The sequence below is a fragment of the Hippocampus bargibanti genome, linkage group LG11 (assembly GCF_051943395.1).
Source record: "Hippocampus bargibanti isolate YZ-2025 linkage group LG11, ASM5194339v1, whole genome shotgun sequence".
NCBI classification, from domain to species: Eukaryota; Metazoa; Chordata; class Actinopteri; order Syngnathiformes; family Syngnathidae; genus Hippocampus; species Hippocampus bargibanti.
The window spans coordinates 10,809,333-10,830,711 of NC_142744.1; the positions used below are offsets into that span (position 1 = coordinate 10,809,333).

The 21,379-nt window shown below is 42.8% G+C and overlaps 3 protein-coding genes across 4 annotated transcripts; 1 reads left to right on the forward strand and 2 right to left on the reverse strand.

The window, feature by feature from the left end:
- Window positions 1-1,202: 1,202 nt before the first annotated feature.
- Window positions 1,203-8,446, reverse strand: LOC148891541 (protein crumbs homolog 1-like). 2 transcript variants are annotated; one of them, XM_089008738.1, is made up of 8 exons: window positions 8,300-8,446; window positions 7,167-8,114; window positions 5,611-6,161; window positions 5,315-5,480; window positions 3,222-4,002; window positions 2,675-2,716; window positions 1,595-1,714; window positions 1,203-1,492 (listed from the first exon to the last, which is right to left on the reverse strand). In XM_089008738.1, exons 1-8 carry the CDS (start codon window positions 8,346-8,348, stop codon window positions 1,240-1,242), a joined length of 2,910 nt encoding a protein of 969 aa, XP_088864864.1. In that variant the 5' UTR covers window positions 8,349-8,446; the 3' UTR covers window positions 1,203-1,239. The 2 variants fall into 2 exon arrangements, with proteins under 2 accessions (XP_088864864.1, XP_088864863.1); XM_089008737.1 differs by having other exon boundaries at window positions 3,102-4,002.
- Window positions 8,447-9,111: 665 nt separating this feature from the next.
- Window positions 9,112-17,192, forward strand: zbtb41 (zinc finger and BTB domain containing 41). The gene is made up of 10 exons (XM_089008070.1): window positions 9,112-9,400; window positions 10,119-11,176; window positions 12,139-12,346; window positions 12,450-12,519; window positions 12,653-12,800; window positions 13,410-13,539; window positions 13,667-13,762; window positions 13,821-13,927; window positions 14,956-15,150; window positions 15,284-17,192. Exons 2-10 carry the CDS (start codon window positions 10,159-10,161, stop codon window positions 15,847-15,849), a joined length of 2,538 nt encoding a protein of 845 aa, XP_088864196.1. The 5' UTR covers window positions 9,112-9,400; window positions 10,119-10,158; the 3' UTR covers window positions 15,850-17,192.
- A 141-nt stretch (window positions 17,193-17,333) lies between these two features.
- LOC148891543 (complement factor H-related protein 1-like) lies at window positions 17,334-21,378 on the reverse strand. Its single transcript, XM_089008075.1, has 9 exons — window positions 21,022-21,378; window positions 20,239-20,418; window positions 19,970-20,161; window positions 19,239-19,310; window positions 19,109-19,153; window positions 18,004-18,165; window positions 17,761-17,931; window positions 17,642-17,667; window positions 17,334-17,561 (listed from the first exon to the last, which is right to left on the reverse strand). Exons 1-9 carry the CDS (start codon window positions 21,281-21,283, stop codon window positions 17,550-17,552), a joined length of 1,122 nt encoding a protein of 373 aa, XP_088864201.1. The 5' UTR covers window positions 21,284-21,378; the 3' UTR covers window positions 17,334-17,549.
- Window position 21,379: the final 1 nt, after the last annotated feature.

Genomic DNA, 21,379 nt, shown 5'->3' on the forward strand with positions numbered 1-21,379 from the left:
ATGCCAGAAAGCTTGACTGCGCTTCAGATGAGGGCTGGGCGATTCATTGATTCTGAGGAGGGGGTCAAAAAAATGGGGGCGGGGGGGTGGCTCATTCATTGCCATTCTTGAGTTTATTCTGGAATTGAAAATATGACGTAGAGCCCCATTCCTGAATTGTTTCGGGTTTTTTTTCCTTGCTGGGGTGCCAATAAAGCGCTGGTTAGACCTCTGGCAATATTTTTCCCTTCCACGAGGGTGCACCATTTTCCTTTTTAGCGCTTTGTTCTCGCTTCAGCTGTTATTGAAGCGCTATATAAATCAATATGTATTTATTGCATTGGATTTTGGACGGCCACCCTCATTTCAAGCTCATATAACTCCAGACCAGTGGTTCTTAATCTTGTTGGAGGCACCGAACCCCACCAGTTTCATATGCTCATTCACCGAACCCTTCTTCCAATGACTGTGCCTACTAACTGCAGTCTAGCCTGAGGGGTGGACTTCTGTGGCGGAGGATCCACCGAACCCCTGAGACCGACTTACCGAACCCAGGTTAAGAACCACTGCTCCAGACCCATAGAATTTAGGAATTAACTTAGTTTTTTTTCCAATTAAAGAAGAGAGTCTAAGGCAGGGGTGTCATAAAGTTACGGGCCACATTGTATTTAAGGTTTCCTCTTGGAGGCTGTGATGAATTTGGGGAAGACTCAAATGTTTCGTACCCTCCAAAAATTACATACAGAACGCACAACAAATTAATGAATGACTAGTTTTCAAATATGAAGTAAAAAATAATGGCTGCTATTGTGATTTATTTGGGACAATTTAACATTTTGGTTCGGACTTTAGCCAGCATCATGGAATGATGGAAAAGTTTGATTTGCTTTCGTGAACTGAATAAAATGATGTGGTGGGCCAGATTTGGCCCCCCGGCCTTGACTTTGACACCAGTGGTCTAAGGTTCCTAATGCTGTATTGAATGTCCTGGATTTCAAGTGACAATGACAAAAACCCTGGCACTGGAGTGGACACATTTTTGCACGTCTGGCGGTGAATGAGTTAAAAATGTGATGCTCATTTGCTTTTTCAGCGAAAAAAGGGGTCATCTATTGAAATCTAAAGTTGTATTTTTGTGTGAAAAATAAAATTATGTCAGATTCATTTTTAAGGCTATTTCACATCGCCCAATGTTAATGCACCCCCAACCCATTTTTATGTTTGCATTCACTTTTCATTACATTTGTGCACAGATGTGAGCTAATCATTAACCTGGAACCCCCACTCGATTTCGGGCTCGTCATCCAAGCGTATGATGAGGTAGGACACCAGTTGGAACAGGTTCTGCCACAGGCCCAGGAAGACGTAAATGTAAAAGTCGTTGACGTCTATTTGGCAGTGGATTCCCGAGTAATTCAAATCACACACACACTCAAATCTGTTGACATAGTTGAGGCAGAGTCCACCGTTCATGCATGGTTCGGAGGCGCACTCGTCCACGTCCTTTTCGCACCTATGACCGAAAAAGCATATTTAAAAAATATTTCTAGTACCCCCGTGTGGATTCAATTGGTCCAATGTAGGCAAGGAACAAAAAAAAAATCTACCGTCTTACCATTGTCCCGAGAACCCAGGGAGACAGAGACAATTGTCCGATCCTGAGCAATTCCCTCCATTGAAGCAGCTGAAATTCCCTCTTGTACCGTGACACTTTGACACGGGGAGCAAAGGAAGACTTCACACACCCCAAAAGAGAGAGAAACTTACAAACTTTTCGTCTTACAAACGTCAAATTTATGAAAATTAAACCTTATAATAAGCACTATTTTCATAATACACACCCACCAACTTAACCTCTGGTGCTGTTCGGAATTTATGTCAACTAGTATCAAATAGTAGTCTTGGTGCAACACACGATTCACCATCGTGTTATTTATGTATTTTCCTTCTAATTTCCCCATCAACACGGATCGACATGAAGTTTTCAGACCAAACAAACTACCCAAAATGCATTGTGTGTCACTTTCTCAGTCAGGGGTGTTCCAGACGTGACGTCACGTCAGGAATCGGCACCAACTCGAAAACGAGACTTCCTGAATATTCAGCGCGAGCCTATATTTGTAAAATACGCTCAGTAGAAGTCATTTGAAATGATTTTACAAATTATGGACAGAACTTGTCTGGAGGCGTCGGTTGTCCTGTAAATTACCTCATAAAGCGTAAATACTTAATTACATTACTTAATAATGTAATGTAATTTTTTAAGATTACTTAAAAAAAATCCAAAATGACTTTGCTAGATGGCATTTTCTCTTAATTTTGCCATAATGTTCCGTTTTTGGAACATTGAATAGAAATGGAAAATGTGTTTTGCTTGTTTTTGAATTTTAGAGTGTCATTTTTTTCTGATTTTTTTTTTTTTTTTTTAAGGCCAATATATTCCATGAAAACCCCTAAAACATTATCCCATGACTGTGAAGTGTCCTTGGGAGCTTTGAAAGGCGCTTATAAATGAAATGTATTATTATTATTAATGGGGAAGTAGAGGAGGGGGGCAGGCCGAGTGAAGGAGGGAAGTCAATCACAAAACTGGGATGTGGCGAGGAAGCCGTAGCAACTGTAGAAAACTGTTACAACTAATTACTGCTAAAATCTGATAAGTATAGTGCACAGTTACACAATATGAGGCACTTACGGGTTTCTCTTGATGTACCAGGGGATCTCTGGGATTTTCACACTGTAAGAGAAATGTTTTACATCAGAATCAGAAAACCTTTAATCAAACGTTTAATAAAAAGGAAATTTGCGATCCACAGCAGAAATTGGAAATGGGATGTCGGAGGGGGGGTGAAAGGATAAAAAAGAGATATTCTAAGCTTAGTAAAAATGTCAGAAGACTGAGATGTATACTGTAAATGTGCAAAAATCTTTCATAAAAAACTGCACATAGTGCAAGTATAAAAGAATAGATATATTGATATATGTAGCTGTTTTGCATCAACACAACCAGATTAAGAAGTTTGTAAATGTCAACATGGAACAATTTGACCTACGTGTTTAAAAAAAATGTCTTCCGGTACATGTTTGACTTTTGGTCTTATTGATGACGAACAAGAACTCACTTGCAGTATTGGCCCGTCAGGTTCTGAGGGCAGAGGCATGAATAGTTCTGAAAGCCTTTGAGGCACGTTGCACCATTGCTGCAATTGCTATTCACACACAAATCCACCTCCAGTTCGCACCGTGCCCCTGCGAATCCTTGCTCGCATTCACACCGGTACCCCTCCGGCGTGTTGTGGCAGTTTCCATAAACGCACGGCTTGGCCACGCACAGGTCGTTCGGTTCTTGACACGACGGCCCGCTCCAAGTGGAGGGACAATCGCAACGATGCAGGTCGAAGAGATCCTCACACGAACCCTGATTGTGACAAGGATTGGACGCACATACGCTCACCCCCCAGCAGCCGTAGCGCGGTTGGGCGTTGACGTTCAACTGCGAAAACTGCTCTTCCTGAGGCCTTGGGAGCTTCAAGTCTGTGTCCAGGTGGAAAGGAAGAAGAAGATGTCCGATTTGCACAGGAGCCAAACATCCTGAGAAACTCACCGGGGAGTCCAATGTCAGCCCACCGATGAAAATGTCTGTTCCTTCCAAAAGAAAATCCAAGTCCCCAATACCTAAAAATATTTCTGCCCTACTTTCATCCACCTTTATGATCCACTTAGAGGCTGGATCGTCCACGCTGAGACTCACAAAGTGCCACTCTCCATCACTGACTGGACTCTGACTCTGCACGGAGGAATTGTCATGTTCCGGTCCAGCTGAGTGCTCGAAAACCACGCGGAAGTCCCGAAGGGACAAGGTGATGTACTTGGAGCCCCTTTGTGCATGCAATATGGTGGCGGCGGTCTGTCTTGTCCGGAAGCCGAGAGACACGCTGCTGACACCGACTGTGCGATTGTTGTTCCTATTGTTCCGGTAGTGCAAAATTGCACTTTCTGGACGAACTGTTACGTTAGAAAGACCTGGAGAAGGGAGAAAAAGAGGAACATGAATTCACTTTTTTGGAACAATGAAACTTCAAATATTGACACTGACCGTTTTTCTTTCGAGGCTATATAGCTATTTATATTGCGCTGTTTTCGGCCAGCCATTGGATTTCTTTGATTTTGTCAAGAATAACGACTCTTATTGTGGTTGACATCCAACAATTTGAAATGTTGGTTTGGACTTCAGCAAGCTCTTTGGTGTCCCTCAGAAACCTCTCCACAAACTTCCAACTCGTCCAGAATTCTTCAGCCCGGATCATCACCAGAACCTCATCCTTTCACCACATCACCCCCATCCTCCAAGAGCTCCACTGGCTCCCGGTCAAATATAGAATCAACTTTAAAATTCTTCTTTATAACATTTAAAGCTATCCATAACCTTGCCCCCCAAACATATCAGACCTTCAAATTTCTATTCCCTCTCCTTCCCTCAAACCCCCCCCCCCCCCTCCGCCTCTGTGTGTCCCCTTCCTGGCCGTCTCAGCACGTTGGGTGACAGAGCCTTCAGCTTCTCTGCCCCCAAACTTTGGAACTCACTTCCTCCCAACATTCGTAACATCGATTCTGTTCTCACCTTCAAGTCCCATCTCAAAACCCACCTATTTAAAATTGCATTTTCTGTGTAGCTCTCTCTCGTTTCTATTTATAATTGTATTTTATTTATTGCATTCTATTTGTGATTGTATTTTATTTATTACAGTACCTATGCTTGTCTGTGACTGTAAAGTGTCCCTGAGAGCTTTGAAAAGTGCTTAAAATATAATGTATTTATTATTATTATCATTATTGATTTGCTTTCATGGGCTGAATAAAATGATATGACAAGACAAATTTGGCCCCCGGGCCTTGGCTTAGACACCTGTGCCTTACAATTTCATTGCACACATTGACACTCCTACTCACGACCGAAAAGATTTGTTTCCCTTGGTGAACATGTGACATCTACTCCAGGATTCGTCATCACAAACCTCCACCGGCATGTGGCGGTAGACTTAATCTGACCGGGGATTAGCATGCTTTAGACTTGAGGAATCTCATGGAGGATCCTTGCTTCAACTTTGTTCCCTCCTTTAATTAGCCACTATGTAATGAATTTGGGGTCTATGCACTGCTCAGTGAACCGAGGAGACCACAGACACTTCCCTTCAGAGTTTACAACCCAAAATAACATGTGCCCATCCAATATTTGGTCTTTGTTGAAGTTCCATTTCTGTCTGAATCTGTGTCATAATGACTTGATGTGCACGTTGCCGACAAAAGTGTGAAAAGGTTTCTCTGTGTCACTTACACTCAAACCCCTGCGAGGTCTGCTGACATGCAGTGAAGGCAGGACAGGGAGACAGCTCACACCATTTCACTTCCTCACAGCGCCGTCCTGCTGTGTTAGGAGGGCAGTTGCAGGTGAAGTCATCCCACATGGAGTAGCACATGCCGCCGTTGAGGCAGGGGTTAACCTTGAAGGGAATACAAGGTCAAATCAATCCACTTGTGTTTGCTGTGACAGTGTGAATGATAATTTATCTGAGTCGTACTTGATCTTCTCAGTACCAAATTCCCAGTCCGAGTCTATTATTGGTCACTTACCGCACAGGCGTTGTCACTGCCGCATCCCTGCGTAACACTTATCAGCTGCTCCAGTTTGTAAGACTCCACAAAAGCCGCTATGGGATAGATCTGAAGTCGCTTCTTGTTTATCCGCAAATCCTGAACACATCCTTTGAAGTAACCTCCAAATGTAGCTGAAGCCCTGCGGTCCGCCAGTCCGCCAACAAAGACTCTATCTCCGTGACGGACCCAGATGTGTCTTATGGGTCGAGAGCTTTGAACCTGGGCCGACTGGATCAAGGTTACCTCCGGACCGTCCAGCTTCAAAGTCACCAGATGGAAATGGCCGTCACTGATGACATTTTGGCCAAGCAAGGTCTCGAATTTGTTAACTTGAATTTTGACTCTGCCTTGATCCAGCCAAAGGTGAAGGTACTGACTGGTGCTGTTGGCCAAGATCAGTAGGAGGCCCCTCGCTTGCCTGGTCCGAATGAACATGGACAAGATCAAAGTCTCTCCTGGGTCATCGTCTATTGAGAAGACAGCATAACTTTCCGAGTCTTCGCTTCCGAACCTTGCCGTGATGTACTCTGCAAAGGCAAACAGACATGTTATTTGCCATTTCCCCTCTCGGGTGTCATGTGACTCAGTAGGGTTGTTAAATGTTGTCTTTTCGCACTTGCCCTCTCTCATACTAGCCACTGGATTTGGACTTTTTCTTGTTTTAGGGTCTGAAAACCTTGCAGCTCAGATTAAAGATTTCCTCAGTGATTCCCCGAGATTGAGCGGTGGATTTAGTTTTGTGAGATTCTGTCAATCTCAGATGTCGTCTCGCCTTAGCGTGATTCGGTAAGACTCTAACTTATTTCGGATAAGCTTCTCAAAGCCACGTTTTTGCAAATCCAGAGCCCACTGGGTTTTTCCTGACCGCCTCCTTGCCGCATGTCTGAACTTGATGCTATTTCTACCTGTAAGCACTTTTTACAGTCTGCTGACTAACCATGCTGTTAGTCAGCAGTCACACTGTCAGACTTGACAAAGCATGACCCCCTTTGACTGCAGTCAATCCGATAAAATCCTTTGTTTATGTCATCCCTTTCTCTGTATTCCCTAAAAACCATGTGTGCAGTCGGGCAACGGTTGGTGGTTACTGTTTTGAAGATTGTTGATTCAAATGATCAAGTTCATGGTCAGACTTTTGGGTGTGCTTACTGATGTGTTGATCATCTGAATCGGGTATGTTGAAAAGGGAAACTTTCAAGCCAGCCTTGGACTGGTTTGCTCGAGGACTAGACATGGGCACCCTCGTAAGGGACTATGCTGAACATCTTTTGAGAAATGTTAATCAAGGACCAAGCTGTGCTAAAGAACTTCTGTGAACCATTGTTAGGATCCAAACAACCTTTCCCTACGGCTGGCTATTTTTTGCGTGAAAAAGATGGGAAAGGAACATTCCAAAGCAAAACCTGAATCGGAAGAATCTCTTAGACTCTGAACGAATTTTTCTCCCAGTCCTTCTCGGTCATCCCAATTTTCAACGTTCCAAAGCAAAACTAGAACCTGAAAAGGCCCATATACTTTAGTTAAAGTCTTACCCTCTGCACAGTTGCCGCCCTCATAAGGTCTGTGGCATTCGCACATGTAACTCCTCCAGCCTTGGCTCACACAGCGGCCTCTGTTCTGGCACGGCCCGTCGTCGCATTTGTCTTTGTCATTGCATCCCATTGTCACGTTGACCTGAGTGTTGGAACCCTTCGGCGGAATAACCGGCACCACCAAATGGAAGTCGACGAGCACATCTCTTAAGCAACCCAGAAAAGCACGTGGGGGTTCTGTTTTGTTGCCCGGACCTGCGCCGATGAAGAGACTGTGACCTCCTGTCCCGGGTTGAGGGAGAGCAGAGGCCGGCTCGAGAACTGGGACCTCGGCTTTGCTTTCCCTGGCACAGTTTCCTTCGGTACAGAGGAGCCGGATCAAGCTGACCACTCTGCCAAGCGAGGCTTCCAGTGTGTGCCATTTGTTGTTTGAAATCAATTCTGGTAACTGCTGAACCAATGTGCTGGACCCTTGGTTTTTGAGACTGTAGAGGAACAGGTGTCCATCCATTAGCTCAATGCTCAGAAGGAGGCCAGCCACTCTGCGTTGCAAGAGAGTCCCGACAAGTTTTTCCGTCCGGAAGCTGAGCGTGACATTCAGAGGGGCGTTCGGGTCAACAAGTTGAGTCTCTATGTACATGTAACCTCGGCTCTCAAATGAAAAAACTGTGGAAGTTTGGCATTTGGAGCCCGAGAAGCCAGCAAGGCAGATGCATGAGAAATTGTGTTTCCCATGTACGAACAAAGGTGAGCATATTCCACCGTTTTCGCATGGGTTGTCATCGCAGCCCAAAAGTGGAACCGTGCAAGTCTGCCCCCCGTATAAACGGCCGTGCTGGGCCTGCTGGGAGCAAAGGCATCTGAAACTGAGGAGATGACTCTCGCATACGCCGCCATTTCGGCATGGCTGCTGTACACATCCGCTGTTGTCACCATCAGAGAAAATATCTAGGAAGACAGACAAAGTTGTATCATTGAGGTACTCCCGATGCTGTTAAGTGAGTTGAGTGTCGTTTGCTATGACCACACACTGTTTGCATTTCGAGTTTGTGTTCGTAAGTCAAAGCCCCAAAAAAATTGGCTGAGTTGGTAAATATAAACACATACAGTCCTATAAACTCATTCCTGCCTACCTTCAAAAAGCCACCATAAAAACCAAACCTGCGCGATGACCTTCAACATTGTCCTCGTAAGATCCTCCAAATCAAGAGCTATTCAACAATGTCTTCATTTTACACCAAATCCAGGCGAGGAATTGTATGCAGCACCATCATCATGGCTGCTCCTCCGTCCATACGTGTGTGCTCAGTGGCACGTTTGTATTGTCGCAAGCCAAGATTGGAGAGATTAAACTAATGCACTTAGAGCGTCTTACACTTTAATTGCGTTGGCAAAGGGAGCGCTCTAACCAGGAGGCTAATTTCTGTGATCCCTCAAGGAACATCTAACTCTTAAATGTGTGTTTTTATCAGTCTTTCTGTGATAATGTATAATTAAAAAATAGTGGATACTAAAATCAACCACCAATTGCATTACTGTGGTTTAACACAATTTTTAGTCTTCTCAAGTGAGATACAGATGAGGGACAAATTTACATTTTTTATAGACACAATTTGTAACACTCAAACTGTGTGTTTTGAAAGGCGCTTAGAAATGAAATTTAGAATTATTAATGAATTCGACGTTTATCAATGAGGCATATTTGCATACAGGTGGGAAATTTCAAACATCTGCATAGTACCTCATTTAAATGCAGGCAAATGCCGACGACGCAGCGAGACATATCTCAAATTTAAATACCACAAAATGTTTCATATAATGGCACAATACATTTAAAAAAGTATTGTATAACTAAGAGATATACATACCGCCTTGCAAATGTTAAAATTTGACTACGTTACCCAAGATTCCACAGTATCGCAAACGCTAACATTCTTTTGCGACACTTCCGCCTTTTTGTGTTCGTGTGGCTTATCGCGTATATTTATATTTTTATTATAAATATCGACTAATTTAACATGTCCAAATGTTTATTAAATTTTAAAACTGAAGACACATTTTAAAAGACAACATTTTGAGCCACCAATGGGCGATCTGTTTATTGCGAAGTCCCTAAGGAAGGAAAGGGGGAATCTTTCAGATGTACACAAAATTATTATGACTTCGCTCGTTTCCCCCACGACAGGATCATTTGAAATCTGCTCGTGTTGGAGAACAAAGCTCACATACTTGAGGTATGATTTCGTCGAGGGTTAAAAAAAATCCAGTTTCAGTCGTTAATTTCCGTAAGACCGTTGAGGTCGTTTGTCAGCATCTCCTTGCAGGGGGGCCCTGTGTGTCCTCTGACTGGTTGCATGTTAGGGGTCCTTGAGGTGGAGAGTGAATGTACAACCGCAACGCTTTCATTTAATCAAGGTTGGCTCTTAAAAAAATCTTAACGACAATCATATCATAAACGATACAGTCAGGCAGCATGAGCGTAAAACCTTGTGGAAGTGTATGGGGGCTATTCAGGAAACATCTGCTTGACCGTCAGAAATGTGTATTAAGGGTCAATTAGCGATATTTTGGATGGTCGCAGGTCCGTGCAGATTTCCATTTAACATAACTGAGTGTAAAGTTATAAAGTGCTGCGCACGCATGATCTAAATTGTGAATTGTAACTTCCCCTCTCTAAAATGTATTTTCCATGTTTGTACATGTTTGTTACATCAATGATGGAAAAAATATATTAGTATTGATCACACCAAAACAAGTGTGTCGACTGTTCATATGCAATTTAACAGCAAAGCTTACCACGCCTATATGTATACAACAGAGATTTGGTTTGTATTAAAGTACTTAAATGGGTATTTATTTCACAACATGCTTATTATTGTGGGTTTAGTGATGTACAACTGCGCTCCATAATTTTTGATGATGTTTTTCAGATTTGAATGTCTTTTGTTTCAGATTTTCAAGCACTTAAGTTGTTGTTCCTCAGGACTAATTCATGGTATCCTCAAGCATTCCGATGAAGAAAAGAACAAGCAATGCTTCGTTTGCCAAATCCGGCAAGCAAAGCCGGGCTACGAAACAATGCATAGCACCTCCTGTCACCTCAACCAACTCTGCATTTGCACAACAAACAACCCCACACATCCGGCACTTGACTATGAGACATCACAGTCGTAACCTACTGAACTTCTTGAACGAGGATCGGACTCGGCAAAGGTTCTGCGACGTCTCAGTGTCGGTGGGAGGGAAGCTGTACGCCGCCCATAAAGTGGTATTGGCGCACGGGAGCAGTTACTTCCACGCCGAATTGTCCAAGAACCCCGCCATGACGCACGTGACTCTGGATCACGTGGAGGACTCGGTTTTCCAGCACCTCCTTGCCTTGCTGTACACATCGGAGTGCGTAATGACCGAGACAGAGCTTCAGGCTGTCACCGAAGCAGCCCGCTTTCTGGACATGATGGATTTGTTAAAGCTGGTGTGTGAGGAAGGGACTCACAACAACACCGTCAGTGGGGATGAGACGAAACCACCAATGGCCACTCAAGAATCGTTTGATCAGCAGATATGCAATGAAAACTCACCACAGGACCAGAGTCTGAATGACGGTTGGACGCAAACTCCAAATCAAAGCCAGAGTTGTGGCGATAAGGCCACCACCATGCGGAGATCTGCTCGACGAAGGAAACCTCCGGCCAAGTATCAGAAAGACCATATGGAGTCCTTCAATAACACAGAGGAAACCCGAGAGACTCAGTCACCGAGGGAGCAGCTTGAAGAAAGATGGAACGAAGAAGACGCCGCAGAATCTAAACTTGTCGTGGATGAAACCAGATCATCACAGGTGGAAGATTTTTTGTGTGAGGAGGATGAAGAAGGGAAGTTTGAAGAGCGTGGCAAAGAACCGGCCACAGGTCCTGTCTATCCTGAAGGTCTGGCTCCTGTAATCATCCGCGTAGCCAGCAAGAAGATTCTCAAGTGCCCCAAATGTGACAAGACCTTTGATCGAGCAGGTAGGAATTGTGTCTTTTTTTTTTTTACTTAAAGTGGGGACTTCAAAATGCCTAACCAAGCTTTTATTTTGAATGTGTCCTTTGAAAGCAATTGTTTCATTCATTGAAAGTATGTTTTATAATCCGGTGCGCCTCATATATGGTAAAAGTTTGAAATGACACCACTCACTGGGGGTGCGACTTTGTCAGAGATGTTCGGTCGGACACTGTGAACAAAGGCTCGAACACATGGAAGATTGTCTTTTACTGCCGGCAGGAGACACAGCTGTTCATGACAGACGCCCAACTTCTGCAGCCTTCTGCCAAGCCATTTATTGAGAATATATGCAAATTTGAGTGATACATTCGTAAAACATAGTCTTCTTGATTTTAATACCACGTCCCAAGCACCAACAACTATAAAACAACAGAACATAGACATTTGAATAATAATAATAATAATAATAATAATAATAATAATAATAATAATAATAATAATAATACATTACATTTTCAGCGCCTTTCAAAGCTCTCAAGGACACTTTACAGTCACAGACAAGCATAGGTATTATAATAAATAAAATACAATCACAAATAGAATGCAATAAATTACAGTTACAATTATAAATAGAAACAAGAGAGAGAGCTACACAGAAAATGCAATTTTAAATAGGTGGGTTTTGAGATGGGACTTGCCATGAACTGATAGATTTATTCTATGAAAGATTTGACCAAGTCCTAAATTAGTCCAAGGCCAGATCTCCTACATGAGGATGACAATTTAACAGCCTGTGTCTGTTCACCTCAGATTGACCCGAGATTATCTGTGCTTCCCTTGTGGGCCTTCTAAGCATGAAACTTTTAAATATGATAACTTCTATTCTGTCTATTCTCTATTAGCCTTATTGTTCGTAAAATACAGTAACTGTATTTCCAATTCCTGTGTTTCGAATCACCCAACTGGCAATTCCCGCGTCAACCAGGTAAGTACGAGAGTCACACCCGAGTGCACACCAAAGAAAAACCCTTCCAGTGTGACGTCTGCCTCCAGCGCTACTCCACCAAGTCCAACTTGACAGTTCACAAGAAGAAACACTCCAGCGACGTTCCCGTCCAGATGAAAGAACACAAATGTCCATTCTGTAACAAACTCCACGCGAGCACCAAAACCTTGGCCAAGCATGTGCGGAGGTGACTCCATTTTGTCTCAGAGTTTCTGACATTTTCAAAAGTAAATTAACACCATCCTGTTGTTAATTTGAGAAAGGTGTTGGTCTCCTCTGTGTCACGCCAGGTTCCACCCAGAACACCTCCAAGAGTTTCTCAGTAAGAGAAAGAAGAAGAACGAAGGCTGGAAATGTCCCGTGAGAGCTGCTCTACTTGGTTTATGCTGATTTTTTAAATCACAATTTAAAAGCCTCATTCACTATCTAAAAAGAAGATTTTTCATATCATGAAAAGAAATGACTGATCCATTTCTCTTCTCGTGCGATCCAGGTTTGTCTGAAGTCGTTTACCCGAAGGACTCACTTGCAGGAGCACATGATCCTGCACACCCAAGAGCGTCCGTTCAAATGCACTTTTTGCAACGAATACTTCAGGTCTAGATTTGCAAGGCTCAAACACCAAGAAAAGTACCACCTGGGTGAGCAAGTGACATTCATTTTCTTTTGATAAATTGCCGAAAAATGTGTGTTTTTACTTGTGTGTGTGTGTGAGAGACCACTTTTTAACTAATTCACTGCCAGACGTGCAAAAATGTGTCCACTCCAGTGCCAGGGTTTTTATCATTTTCACTCAAATTACATGACACACAGGATATTATACAGTGATACCTCGGTTTGCGAACCCCTGGGCTTACGAACTTTTCGGTTAACGAGCGTTTAATTTATAGAAATTTTACCTTGGCATACGAACTTTTTCCGGGATACACACGGAGCTGCCTCAATGAGTGATGTGTTGTTCGCGAACGAGCCCGTTCTTATGAGAACAAACTGGCAGCCTGGAGTTATCCGAGCTTGAAATGGGGGTGCCTGTCCAAAAGGTAAATGCTGCTCCCTCGTGGGCCGGAAAAAAACATTGTGAGAGGTCTGACCAGCGCCTTTTCGGGACCCCCCAGAAGAAATTCGGGAATAGCGCTCCACGTCATGATTTTCAATTCCCGAATAAATTCGGAAATGGCAGTGAATGAGTTAAATAACGCTAACATGGCTTTCGTTCCTTCAGACAAGCAAAACACAATTTGTATTTTCAGGACCTTTTCCTTGTGACATCTGTGGCCGAAATTTTAACGACACCGGCAACAGGAGGCGCCATATTGAATGCACCCACGGAGGGAAAAGAAAATGGATGTGCTTTGTGTGCGGGAAATCCGTCAGGGAAAGGTGGCAAAGGATCTTCTACATGCATTCTTGTCCGACCGTTCTTTGCTATGTTACCCCTGACATTTTGTTTAATTTAATGTAATTTTATTGTATTGTATAGTATCGTATTTTATTTTCATCTTGGCAGAACAACACTGCGGGAGCACATGCGGATCCACAGCGGCGAGAAGCCTCATATCTGTGGTCTCTGCGGCCAAGGTTTTCGTCACAAGAGCTCATACAGGTTGGTCGGAGGAGATCTGCGTTTCATTTCTGGATTTTCTTACATTTTTTTTTAACAGGCTTCACTTGAGAATGCACCGCAACGACAAGCGGTACGAGTGTGACCAATGTGGGAAGACCTTCGTACGCCACGATCACCTGACCAAACATCAGAAAACACACTCTGGTAGGATCCACTTTTCAATGTATTTCATCATCATCCTCAAAACATTGCGGCGGAAGGAGTAATCACCCTCCACCCCTCAATAACAATGAAAGCTCATTTTGGGAGAGCAATCAAACAATTCATTGTGTGGTTTTGAACTGGGAGCAAAAATTGGAGATGGAGCTGTCCGTCATGAATGACAAAACAAGTCATGTCGTTTGAGGAGGGCCACTTTTGAAGCGAATTTGAGTACAGATGCTCTCCTACTTATGAACAATCGAGTTACGAACAACTGTACATACGAACATTTTTGCGGGTATGTGGAAAGTGTTTGGACAGACATGGTGTAAGTCAGATTTTGTATTGTGAGTCTTTTTCCGAGCTTCTTTCTACCGCTAATACCGACGGGAGGCGCTGTGAGAGCTCTCTCTCTCTCTCTCTCTCTCTCTCTCTCTCTCTCTCTCTCTCTCTCTCTCTCTCTCTCTCTCTCTCTCTCTCTCTCTCTCTCTCTCTCTCTCTCTCTCTCTCTCTCTCTCTCTCTCTCTCTCTCTCTCTCTCTCTCTCTCTAACACACAGTATGTAGTATTCTACATATCTTTACAGAACATATATTTTATTAAATGTTTATTTTTCAGTACAAACCAATACAGGTTACTTATATAAGCCTTAAACATACATTCCAGACAAAATATCGCATTGATGCCAAACCAATACAGGTTACTTATATAAGCTTATATAAGCAAAATATCGCATTGATGCAACTTACGAACAAATTCACATTACGAACGACCGTTCGGAACGTATCTCGTAACTTGAGGAATGCCTGTATATTATTGTGACATTGTTTGTCTACCTGTGTTGCTCCACTGCTGCTCATAGTGTTCTAACAACGCCGAATTGATGCCGACGTCTTTGGCATTTTACATTGCGTGTTAGCATTCAGCTAGCAGGTTTGAAAGCAAAGTGATGTGCTTGTTTGAAATACATCACGTAAAATTTGCTTCATTTTGTATAAGTCACCGTTTCTCACACACCTACTTTGATTTCAGAGGAAAAAGCACATCAGTGTGAAGAATGCGGCAAGTGTTTCCGGCGCCAGGATCACCTGGCAGTCCACTATAAAAGTGTTCATTTGGGAGAGAAAGTGTGGCAAAAGTATAAACCGGCCACGCATCAATGTGACGTTTGCAAGAAAGAATTCAAGGGAAAGTCCAGTTTGGAAATGCACTTCAGGACTCACTCAGGTCATTGCTTTATTGTATTATTGAGCAATGAGCATATTTTGTTTCCCCCCCACACCCCTCAAAAAAGAGGCCTCGAACTACTGAAACCGACTCAACCTGACGCTCTAACTGCATTTTGATTCTCCCTCAAAAGGTGAGAAACCCTTCACCTGTCCGGAGTGCCATCAGACGTTCCGGATCAAAAAGACGTTGACGAAGCACATGGTGATCCACTCGGACGTCCGTCCTTTCAACTGCCAACAGTGCAATGCCGCCTTCAAGAGAAAAGACAAGCTCAAATATCACGTCGACCACGTCCACAGCAGCCGCTTCCTCGAGCAACTGCCGGGGGAGACGCTAGGCCAGGACAAGGTGGGCCTCGATCCTTTTAGTACTCAACCCAAGCCCACGCCTACGGATGTCTGCCAGCTCGCCGCATTAGACCTGGTCCAGATGACGGCTCGACCTGGGCAGGGCCGATTGGACACTCACGTGGGCATGCGAGCTGAAGAACCGCAACCCAATTCAGGTTACCCGAACCCAGACTTGACCTTTTTAGAGAAATACACCCTGCCGCCTCAGTCGGCCGACATTGTTCCCACCGTGAGGTCCCATCAGATGCTCGACACCCGGGAGCAGGCTTACCTGGGAACACTTCTTGCTTTGGATGCCACTTCCTCTGTGGAGAACATCTCAAACGCAAACCAAAGTCACCGGTGAGTCATTCGGGGTTGCTAAAGTGAAGCAAAATGGCTCACCGGCCCGATGAGGACAAATTTGACTTCGATCATTTTTGATTATATTCCGTAGTATAGTGCTCATTTTCTTAACGTATGAATAACGATGTATCGTATAAAGTAGGGGTCGGGAACCTTTTTGACTAAGAGAGCCATTAAAGTAAAATATTTAGAAATGTTTTTCACACACACACGCGCACATAGACGCGCACGCGCGGCCACTTTTCAACAAAATGTCAGAATGTATTATTTAAAATAACTTTGTGATAGTACTCACCGTTAACATGAATGGTTTTCCGTTCCTCGTGATTGGTAAAAATCCAGGCAAACGATCGGAATGAAAGTCAACTTTCCGGGTCCATACGCGAAGTTACTGCTTGCTCGGCTGCACACGGCTCATTAGCTTCCACGCTTGCTATGCAACATACTTCTTACAGAAGTATATTGATGTTAACGTTAACATGGGGCTTGTTAAAATGTCACTGACATTCGACTGTTTCATCGATGGTATTGTTTCATTGCAAATTAGAATCAGAACCTTTTCTCTCCACAAAGGCGAATCCTCCGGTGCATTAAGGCTGAAGTGTACTTTGTTTTTACTCGTCGGGCTAATTTAAAGGGCCGTTTGCCTGTTTCAACTGACGGCCAGTATGATCCATTCAAAATTGCGCTTTCCGCCAACTGCAGCCCCAACAGAAAATGAACAGAAAAAAGCGAGAATATGTACAGTAAAGTCTCGTTATATCGATATCGGATATATCGATAGTCCCGGTTATATCGATACTATTGCTATGCACGCACAGAGAAAATTACATGCAAAGAGGGTCGGATATATCGATAATCCCGGTTATATCGATATTTTTTCGGACTCCCTTGAATATCGATATAACGAGACTTTACTGTATTTAGATTTATCGCCGAGCCATATGCAATCGTCAAAAGAGCCATATATGGCTCGCGAGCCATAGGTTCCCGACCCCTGGTATAAAGTAACCCTTGAAGCGCCAAAGTAGCAAAATGCAACCAAGCAACATGAACGGGGTTTGTTCATCTGTTTAGTTTTTAAGATACAACTTTTTGAACTAGTTGTGTCAAATCAGAATATATATTTATCTATCGAGTGATCTAACTAGAATATTGAGTTTAAGGATGACATAGGCATTCAATGCAGCATAAGAAACCATACTCTCTTATTTTAACAGAAAAAAATCCTAAATTATATGGATCTGGAGTTATCTGAGCTTGAAATGGGGGCAGCTGTACAAAAGGCAAATACTGCCCTCTTGTGGAAGGGAAAAAAACATTGCCAGAGGTCTGACTAGTGCTTTATCGGCAACCCCCCGCAAGAAAAACCAAAACCCGAACAAATTCGGGAATGGCGCTCACGTCATATTTTAAATTCCTGAATAGATTCGGGAATGGCAGTGAGAGTTAATTTCATCTTAAAGAAGCACCACCAAATAATCATCGCTTTCAGTGCAATATTTTATTCACCACTGTCCATAAAATGACATCATGTATTTGTATTTATTTACTTCTTCGTCTGTCTATTTGTTCATTCGTTTGTTTTTTTATGTGCAAATGATTTCATAAAACTCTATGTGAAGAGTCCAAAAACAGATTTGGGACCACAAGCCAAGCATCATCACAGCTGCAACCAGATGCGTCATCAATCTTGATCTCTCAGCATGAATTCTAAGTGCAAAAAATAGAAGATTTAATCTGTCAGAAAAATTGACCAAAAAATGCTATTAAATAAATAAATGATGACTTACAAATTTCAGTTCCCACCAATTACAACCTGAAACAATCATATAAGCTTGTGAAGTACGTCAAATTTCGGTCGGAGGCAGGTTGGTGAATTTCCAGCAATTAAATTGCAAAACATACTCACATTTGCCTAATTTTATTTTTCCGTCGTTGCACTGCCCCACCGAATAATGACTCGTCAGCCAGTGGTTCAGTTTGACGCATTCCAATCTCACACTCTTCCCGTCGTTGATGTATTTCACTCCGTCGTATTTTAACTGGGGGTGTTGATCGGTGTCCAGGGAACAGTAGGAAGCTGCGCACGACAAGCGGAAAAATAAGTTCAACGGTGTAACAGTCAATCTTATTTTTTTAAATTGATTTTCACCTTTGCAAGTGGGCGGCGTGGACCACTGGCCGTTCGTGTAGCAGAACACTTTTTCCGGACCCACTTGTTTGTAGAAACTGCCACATTGATATTTCAAAAACATCGGATCCTGTTGCACGACTTCGCCATTGGCGACAATGGGAATCGCTCCGCACCGGTCGACTGAAATAATGAAATGCGTTCAATATACCTGACCACCTCGAATTAGGAAATCGTTGGGAAGAAAATAAACAAAAATATATACAGTGATACCTTGCCTTAGAAACTTAATTGGTTCCCAACCAGAGTGTGTAAGGCGAAAAGTGTGTATTCCAAAAATTAATTTCCCATATGAAACCATTAAAATGAGAATAATCTGTTCCCAGGTCCCCATAAAACATACTTTTCTACTGTCTAATTTTCCAAGCCTTAAAACTACACAAAATATACATTATTTTACGTATAATAAATGTGCTATTGTATTATAATTAAATAAACTGCACTGTATAATAAAGTGGATTTATTTACCTTTGTGACGGTCGTTGATGGCTTGATGGAATGGAGTGGCCGGTTTCCTCAGCATTAAACGCTTGATGAGGAACGTAACCACCTTCTTTCATCATCTTGAGGAATGATCCCTTGTAGGTGCTTTCTCTGTGATAATTTTATCTAGTTCATCATCAATTGTGTTCTGTTTAGCTGGGTTAATATATTTTTGCATCAAGTGTACAGATAAGCCATCTGTGCAGGTTGTTTGTGGAGCCTGATTGATGGGATATTTTAACCCCGCAGTCTACACTCTGCCTGTGAACTATCAAAGTTGAAACTCTCATTGTCGTCTGTCTGTCTCTTTCATGTTTAAACCACCTCCCCTCACGTCTGCGTTCTTGACCAATCACGTGGCTTTAACCAAAGACTCGGGGCGGGGAATAGAGGACAAAAACAGTCGGCTGCCATTTTGTTGTGTCGCGAACGACACATCACTCATTGAGGCAGTTCAGTGTACGAAAAAAGTTTGTATGCCAATGTAAAGTTCGTATGCCATGGTAAAATTTTTATAAATGTAAAGTTCGTAAACCGAAAAGTTAGTAAACCAAGGGGTTCGTAAACCGACGTATCACTGTACTTGTGGTGGCTGGTGGATCCATCAAACCGGTGTTGGTTGAAGATCCTGCAAAACGGAATGAGGACATTGTGAGTGTGTGTTTTTTCTGAAATTAAATTTCACCACCAATTGTCTTTGCCCATGTCCATACCTCCACTCGCAGGCCCCGTCTCACCACCGCCAGAAGACATAGAACTTCCGGAAATGTGCTTTTTTTGCTTGACTGTGCAAAATATTAACCACATATAAATGTCTTAATTTCAGCAAACAATATGCACAATCACTTCCCTAAAACCACATGACGAATCTTCGTTTTACAGTAATTGCTACTTTGGGGTTCACTTATCGCGGTTTCAGTGCATCGCATATTTTTTTTTTTTTTAGGGAAAGAAAACGTTCAGGTTAAAAAAAATTCTGAATGACTCAGAGGTTTTGTACATCGCTTGATTGGTTCCCAGTGCTGACGACACCCAATAACAGCACAATATCTCATGGTTTACAGCCATGTGGATTGGCTGTGCATCTTCTCAGTCCCGCCCAGAACCCCCCCTGTCTTATCATGTGGTTATTATATAATTACCAGTGTTTACATTGTCATTCAGCATTTACATTGTCAATAAATGATTTTGCTTGGTCTGAGCTGAGAAAAAGTGAAATACAATTTTATACTGATTTTTAATTTAAAAGTAGGAGTGCGCGTTATACACGTTATACTCGAATAAATACGGTACTTCGCGGATTTTTTCTATTTTTTTTTCTATCGCGGGTGGTCCTGGTCCCCATTTACCGCGGAAAGCGGGGGACTACTCTATTCACCACGCGGCAGCGCGACAGACCACTTGTCCCCATTAACCGCGAAAAACGAGGGATTACAGTACTCACAGCAAGGCAGCGGGACCGACCACGCTCCACTGATGCAATAAATGGACTTTTTGTGTTCGTCTTCGACATCATAGCCATCTTCACATTCGTATGATATTTCGGTGTCAGAAGCATACACATCCTGGCGAGGGCCCTGGTTGATGATTACGGCGTGGGGGATTTTAGGGGGGTCATCACATGCCTGGCTGCTTCCTGTGAAAACAAGCCCAATAAAATTATACGGACATATTATGTTAGAATATTAAGAGGGAAAAACCGCACCGACTTACGCTGGCAGATTGGTACCGAGACCCATTTCCCGTTGACACACTGGGTGGTCGCGTCCCAGTCTTTGGATGTATAGCCGGGGTCACATGTTATCCTGACGACAAAGCCGTTCTCATACCAACCCGTCAAGCTTGACGTATATTTTGCATGGGGAATAGTTGGTGGAATGCAGTTGTTGACATCTGGGGGGAGGGAGGGAGCACATTTAGACCATAAATCAATCATTTAAAGCAAATTTTAATGCCTGCTGGATAAGTTCTGTTTGGTTTAGCTGAATTTGTGACCCAACTTGCGTATTGCAAATAAACTTTGGGTAATTTGTTCAATTTCCTAAATGACTGCATGGTTTAGAATAAGATGATAAGTATTCAGCTCATCTGCATCTGAAAAGCAGGCTCAGCCAATTCACATTTTTAGAGAGTAAAAAAAGTTTTAATTTGTCATATTTTTTTGTGCTTGTCCAAACACAACTGATACAAATTGCCTTTTTTCGTGTTACAGCATAAATTATAATAAAAAATAATTTGGCATATTAAGTAGAATATTTACGGAAGAGCATTAGCACGGAGAATCAAATTTGCGAGTTTCAAATTCGCAAATGTGCGACTTTTTTTCTCAGAATAACCCATCTCTTCAAATAAATATATTTCAACCTGTCCCTCATGCTCTTCCGTAAATATTTGACCCATTTTACTTACACATTTTTATTTTGTATAACTTAAAACCTGGCCTATCAGCCCCATTTAAAAAATCTGCACTTTTTCCCCCTCCGTTTCAACACTTACCGATACATTGCGGTTGTGTAGACCATTTGCCATTCTGGCATTTCGTTGTTGCCCACCAACCCTCCGCCGCTGGTTTGAATCCATTTTCACACGCGTAGGGCAACACGGTTCCATGCGAATATGTATCTTGCTGAGGAACAACATAACCTCCATTTACAACGGGCGCAGGACAAAATGGACTCGCTGAAATACAGTGAAGGACTTCAGAAAGCCAAATTATGAAAATCCATCCGAGATATTTATTGAACATTCCCAGAAGCATTTTGATTAAAATAATATAATTGGAATCAGTAAATCGAATGCCACGAGCCTGGTTGTGGTCAGCGGTCAGTAAATAATTGCAACCGTGACCTTCCCC

Excerpts from the sequence above, each read along its gene's own strand:
- LOC148891541 (XM_089008737.1), bottom strand. The coding sequence starts at position 8,348 with ATGTTGAAGGTCATCGCGCAGGTTTGGTTTTTATGGTGGCTTTTTGAA. Across the intron at positions 6,162-7,166 it reads GGGCGGCAACTGTGCAGAGG|AGTACATCACGGCAAGGTTC; the intron begins GTAAGACTTTAA and ends TTGCCTTTGCAG. Across the intron at positions 4,003-5,314 it reads GACCTCGCAGGGGTTTGAGT|GTCTTTCTAACGTAACAGTT; the intron begins GTAAGTGACACA and ends TCCCTTCTCCAG.
- zbtb41 (XM_089008070.1), top strand. The coding sequence starts at position 10,159 with ATGGTATCCTCAAGCATTCCGATGAAGAAAAGAACAAGCAATGCTTCG. Across the intron at positions 12,347-12,449 it reads TTGGCCAAGCATGTGCGGAG|GTTCCACCCAGAACACCTCC; the intron begins GTGACTCCATTT and ends GTGTCACGCCAG. Across the intron at positions 15,151-15,283 it reads GCACTTCAGGACTCACTCAG|GTGAGAAACCCTTCACCTGT; the intron begins GTCATTGCTTTA and ends CTCCCTCAAAAG.
- LOC148891543 (XM_089008075.1), bottom strand. The coding sequence starts at position 21,283 with ATGCTTCTGGGAATGTTCAATAAATATCTCGGATGGATTTTCATAATT. Across the intron at positions 20,419-21,021 it reads TACACAACCGCAATGTATCG|ATGTCAACAACTGCATTCCA; the intron begins GTAAGTGTTGAA and ends CCCTCCCCCCAG. Across the intron at positions 18,166-19,108 it reads GGATCCACCAGCCACCACAA|TCGACCGGTGCGGAGCGATT; the intron begins GTACAGTGATAC and ends TCATTATTTCAG.